This window comes from Brassica napus, chromosome A3 (assembly GCF_020379485.1).
Source record: "Brassica napus cultivar Da-Ae chromosome A3, Da-Ae, whole genome shotgun sequence".
NCBI lineage: Eukaryota > Viridiplantae > Streptophyta > Magnoliopsida > Brassicales > Brassicaceae > Brassica > Brassica napus.
In genome coordinates, this window is record NC_063436.1 from 30,652,271 (window position 1) to 30,658,275 (window position 6,005).

Here is a 6,005-nt window from a genome sequence, read left to right on the forward strand (position 1 = left end):
TTTGGTAAAATAGTATAATAATTTTTGAGTTTTAATATTAATTAACACATCCGTTTTAAAAAAAATAAAAAATTGAAAGAAAAAAAAATATTGTTTTTTTTTTTTTTTTTTTTTTGACAGCAAGAAAATTTACAGACTCATATAGACTCTGTAAACCAATGTGGTAACTCCGCATCCATGTGTACGACGAAAGACGGTTGTGTCCGAGCACTACGTGCCAAGCGATCCGCCTTTATGTTTTCCGTCCTTGGAACATGAACAATCTCTGAGTTGGTAAAGCTTCTTCTCAAAAACTTAATGTCATCCAGGTAGCTTTCAAATGCCGGCCATTCTTCTGGTTCCGAAACCATCTTCACCAATTGAGAACAATCCGTTGCAAACGTGACTCGGTACTGTCGTAAGTTCTTCATACACTCCATTGCCCAAATTAGAGCCTCCAACTCCGCATGAAGAGGTGAAAGACTTGCCCTTACATTTCTTGCCCCTAACAAACCCTCAAACTCCGGAAGCGTGCTGAACCAGCCTTGTCCTGAGAAATAATCCTTGTCTTTCCAAGAACCGTCAATGAAACACCATCTTCCTGTAGTCTGTGAGTTAACTCTGAACTGCGCTTCAGGGGCCATCCAGGAATCATTAACAATTTGTGCCTCCGCCCAAAGTGTTGATTCCAATTCAGCTAAGTTTAGCGTTTCTCTCGGGTCAACATCAATATTACTAAAAACTTTATTATTCCGACCCTTCCAAATGTACCATAGAATCCATGCAAACTGATGATCCTCCATTTTTGGATTAACTCTCCAAAACAGATGATCCATATTAGCAAATATCGAGCCCAAAGGGAAAATATTTGGGTTCGATGGAATCTTAGATAGTGCCCACACTTGTCGTGCCGGAGGACATTCAAAAAACACATGATTTATTGATTCCTCCGGATCACCACACCTTGCACATCTTGTATCTCCTTGTATTCCACGTGATTTTAAATTTTTGGTCACTGCTATACAACCTGTCAACAACTGCCATAGAAAATGCCTTAACTTTGGAGGACACTTCACTTTCCAGCAGAATGCCTTAAGAATATCCACGTTGGGTCCATAAAATTCTGGTTGTTTCTCCTTATCAGGATATATCCTTTCAATTTGATACCCTGATTGTACCGTGTATCTTCTATTTTCAGTGAAATGCCATCCATTTCTATCATCCAACAGATTTCTACTCAGAGGAAGACTTTCAATCATTTTTGCATCATTGGGTTCCACCAAAGTCCTAATTGCCTGTAAATTCCATGTTCGGGATTCCTGATGAATGAGGGAATCCACTGTGAGGTCCGGGTAGCTATCGTGAAAATTTTTGTTTGCTGGTCTCGGGCGAGTGGATGGGAGCCAGGGATCATTCCATACTGAGATAGATGACCCTGTTCCAACCCTTTTAATTAGTCCTTTACAAACCAGAGATCTAGCAGAGATAATACTCCTCCAGCCATACGACGGGGAATATGAGCGAATCGGTTCCAGGGGTGAAGCATTCCTGTAGTACCGTCCTTTGAAGATTCGCGAGAAAAGAGAATTTGGCTTCTCAATCAGCCTCCACAGCTGCTTTCCCAACATTGCTGTATTAAAATCCGTCAAATCCTTGAAACCTAGCCCACCATTATCCTTATGGGCACATAATTTATCCCATGATTTCCAATGCATACCCCTTGTACTTCCTCCTGGGCTCCACCAAAACTGAGCTACTGCACTCGTTAACTTCTTCACTATAGCTTTCGGTAGTCGATACACCGACATCACATGATTTGGCAGAGCCGTGATACCCGACTTAATAATCACCTCTTTTCCCCCTTTTGTAAAAAATCGAAGAGTCCAGCCATTCACCCTATTATTCATACGATCTTGTACAAAACCAAACACTTGAACCTTAGATCCCCCTAAACTTTCTGGCAAACCTAAATAAGAACCCATACCTCCTAGGTTCTGAATCCCCAAAATATCTCTCAACTCTTGCCTATTGGATTCCTCAATTTTATATCCAAATTGAATTGAGGATTTCTGAAAGTTGATTTGTTGTCCTGATACAGTCTCATACTCCTTTAGTATCCTAAGAATAGTCTGACACTCTTCTTTGTTTGCCTTACAGAAGAACAAACTATCATCTGCAAATAGCAAATGAGAAACTGGTGGACACGCTCTTGCTACCTTCATACCAGTTAAATGTTTCTCCCGCTCCGCTTTTTTTATATTCGTGATTAAAGCCTCAGTACACATAATAAATAAATAAGGAGATAATGGATCTCCTTGACGTAATCCCCGCTGAGGTATTATAAGGCCTCTCGGTTGCCCATTAAGAAGAACTCTATATTGAACTGAAGATATACACCCTCGCATTAATTTAACCCAATGAGAATCAAATCCCATTTTTTGAAGAAGAGCCTCGATAAAATCCCACTCTACCCGATCATATGCCTTACTCATATCCGTTTTAATTGCCATAAACTTATTTTGGCAGGATTTGTTGGTTCGTAAACCATGGAACATTTCCTGTGCAATAAGAACATTATCCGATATTAACCTTCCTGCCACAAAAGCCGATTGTGTTTCTGAAATTAGATGGGGAAGACAATTCTTCAACCTTTGGCACAACACTTTCGAGATAATCTTATAACCAACGTTACATAGACTTATCGGTCTCAGTTCCGTCATCCTTGTAGGTCTTTCTATTTTTGGTATCATGCAGATATTAGTTATGTTCAACCGTGAATCCATATTTCCTGTAACCAAGAAATTATTTACCAACTCAACCACATCCTTTTTAATGACATTCCAGGAGTGCTTAAAGAAGAGAGCCGTCATTCCATCTGGGCCTGGCGCCTTCTCTGGATGCATCATGAATAAAGCTTGACGGACTTCTTCCTCCGTTGCTACTCGCAGTAGCATAAGATTCATCTGTGGGGAAATTGATGGTCCTATCTCCTCCAAAAAACTATCAAACTCCCCCGGGTTAGTTGAACTAAACAAACCATCAAAATAATCTACCGCCACCTTTTCCACACCATTTTCTTCTGTAACCCAATTACCCGCCTCATCATAGAGACCCACTATTTTATTTCGGATCCGACGTTGCTTTGTCAAAGCATGATAAAACTTAGTATTAAGATCCCCAGATGAATGCCACATATTCCTACTCTTCTGATGCCAGTATTCCTCCTCATCCTTATAGGCCTCTTGTAATTTCTTGGAAATGTCAATAATATCCTCTTGTGTTCTATTGTCATCTGTTTGTACTTCTTCCAGTGCCTTTTGGAGATCCTGAATTTTGTCTTTTCCATATGGTTGGTTGTTTTTTCGCCATGAAGATATTTCATGCCGACAATTATTAATCTTAGTAATAAAATCTGCTGATGATCCTTCCTGATTTTCTGTCCAACCCGATACAATTGATTCCATGAGTCCCTCTTGGCCAATCCATCGCTTATCAAACCTGAACTGTCCTCTTCTCCTTCTTGTTAATTTATCTTCTAAAAAAGCTACCACAGGTCGATGATCTGAGCCCACCAGCCTCAAATATTCTGTATAAGAGTATGGGAAAAGTGTATGCCATTCCTCATTAGCCAAGGCTCTATCCAGTCGGCATCTGACTGTAAAAGCTCCTTTCCCTTTACCTCTCCGTCCTTGCCATGACATTTTGTTACCACGAGCTGGGAATTCCAATAAACCACTGTTCCTTATCATATTATTAAAAGGAATAAAAGAGGTTGCACTTCGTAAAGGTCCCCCATCCTTTTCATGATTCCCGGTAATTTCATTTAGATCACTAATTATAAACCAAGGATCAGACCTTGCGAGTCCATACCTAGTCAATCTTTCCCATACATGTTCTCTTAGCTCTTGAACCGGATCTCCATAAACAAAGGTAAGGAAAACTTGTTTTCCATTGCTCACTGCTTCAATATCAATCATTCTATTGCTAGAGTAAAGAATCTTTACTTGATACTCATTGTTATAAAAAAGAGCTAAACCACCACTCCTCCCATTCGGATCCACCGTAACCAGGCTATCGTATCCAAAGTGAGATTGAAATTTCTGAACAAATTCAAAATCCTGTTTCGTTTCCGATAAAAACAAAAAGTCTGGTTTATGTTTTTGCCGTATTTCCCGTAAATAACTTATGGTCCAATGACTTCCAAGTCCTCTGCAATTCCAGCTTAGTATTTTCATATAAAAAAATATATTTTTAAGCGGAAAGGCTTAGGTGTGATGCCACCCAGAAACCAACCAATGCTACACCTCCACACACACCTGCCAAACCCTCGCTCACATTGTCGCAATCCCACATGCTGATTCCAATTAGTATACCATTGTATCCATAACCAAACCTCACCACGAATCCATTCCGGCCACATATGTTTATTATTTAAACCAGCCAAGTTCAATTTATATTTCAATAACCATAAACTCCAATACCTCCAGGACTCTCTAATAAGAGAAACCGCTTTCAAACTAAAGCTTAAAGATTTCAAACTAACAACAACAAAATTTCCTGACCAGACAATGATATTAAATTGTATTATCAACTCTCCCACACCAAGCCTCATCTTAGTATACGTATAATGCTTCTCCCTGGAGTTCACTTCAAGATATGAGAATCCAAATAAATCTATCATTTGTTCATACCACTTTGATACCAAGAATATTATATCCTCTACTACCATCTCCAACACCCTAACTGATCTGTTTATTTTTACACTCCATACCAAAATAATATTAAGAAAAAAACAAGCAGTAGTGGTATTGTTGTATCTGTCTCTGATCCATCTTTCCCACGAATTCCAGAATATACCTCCATACAAACCAAGCATCCCTAAATTTCCCAAATAAACCTGCAAAGTAACCGTGAAGAGACTCACCCGATGAGCCAAAAAACAAAACAAAAGCAGTTCCCTTTTGTTCTCTTGCAGAAACAAAAGCAATTCCTTTTCATTCCCCTGATACACTCTTTGCCAATCCACTAGACCCCACCAAACCGTGCCTCCCGCCCCAGAATCCCAACGTCGTGAGATCCTGAAAAGCCAAGATCGCCTCATGTGTCGCCATTTCCCTTGTAAAGCCGATCCTATAATATCCATTCGACGCCCCTTAAACCTTGAACCACTTAGAACTTGCGATCTCGCTTTAATGAGAGCGAGATCTCGTGATTGGAGGATGCGTGAAGGGAACTCCCTTAACCGGAACGATATTGAAGATCCCTTTGATTCTCCTCGCCTTATCGGATGAAACTTTCCTAAACTCCAAAGATCCGTTCGAGAGTCGACCCCTTTTAGCTTCCATCCACCAAAGAAAACGTCATAGGGATGTAGATCTGCCTTCTGATTGTACCTTAAAACCTTCCAATTGCCCCGTAGTAACCATTGATCTCCGGGATCCCAACCTTGCAAATCCATGAAGCCCTAGTAAATCGCTATCGCCATCGCCGTGAAAAAAAAATATTGTAAAAAAATAAAGTATGATATCTAATAGTAAAATATATGTAATCAAAATAATTCTTATTCTTTTGTTTAAGACTAAACGTTTGTAAGCATTATAAGATTAAAGCTATTTTAGCTTAGCTACATATTATACAAGTAAAAGAATATATATAGATATTTTTTTTTTAAAGAAGAAGAATAAGAACTGCTAGAAACACTCAAGTATTGTTGTGTACGTACTGTAGCAGTGGTTCATAATTTTTCACTCACAAATTTGAACCATAAGCAGTTCATTACTATATACAGTGAATTGAACCACAATTAAAAAACAAATAATGAATGAGAACTTTGAGTGCAGTACGCACATCTAAGTGTGTCATACGTCTTTTTCCCACCCTCCATTCGAACTCTAAATTGAATGTTACGAAATGGAGTACGTTTATTCAATTGTGTTTAGATTCAGTTGAGAAAAAAAATTATATATGTAGATTCCTTAAATAAATAGAAAAATACTTGTACTAAACCTTATCAATAGGGCATGATC

At 39.0% G+C, this 6,005-nt stretch overlaps 1 protein-coding gene across 1 annotated transcript; it reads right to left on the reverse strand.

Moving 5' to 3' along the window:
- Positions 1 to 1,389: 1,389 nt before the first annotated feature.
- Positions 1,390 to 5,437, reverse strand: LOC125607235. Its single transcript, XM_048777111.1, has 4 exons — positions 4,904 to 5,437; positions 2,790 to 4,097; positions 1,537 to 2,129; positions 1,390 to 1,414 (listed from the first exon to the last, which is right to left on the reverse strand). Exons 1-4 carry the CDS (start codon positions 5,435 to 5,437, stop codon positions 1,390 to 1,392), a joined length of 2,460 nt encoding a protein of 819 aa, XP_048633068.1.
- Between the last annotated feature and the right edge of the window lie 568 nt (positions 5,438 to 6,005).

Coding starts and splice junctions, on each gene's coding strand:
- LOC125607235 (XM_048777111.1), bottom strand. CDS start 5,437: ATGGATTTGCAAGGTTGGGATCCCGGAGATCAATGGTTACTACGGGGC. Junction 4,098..4,903: donor TTTGTTTTTTGGCTCATCGG/GTGAGTCTCTTC, acceptor GAAACGAAACAG/GATTTTGAATTTGTTCAGAA. Junction 1,415..1,536: donor TCGCGAATCTTCAAAGGACG/GTACTACAGGAA, acceptor GGGTTGGAACAG/GGTCATCTATCTCAGTATGG.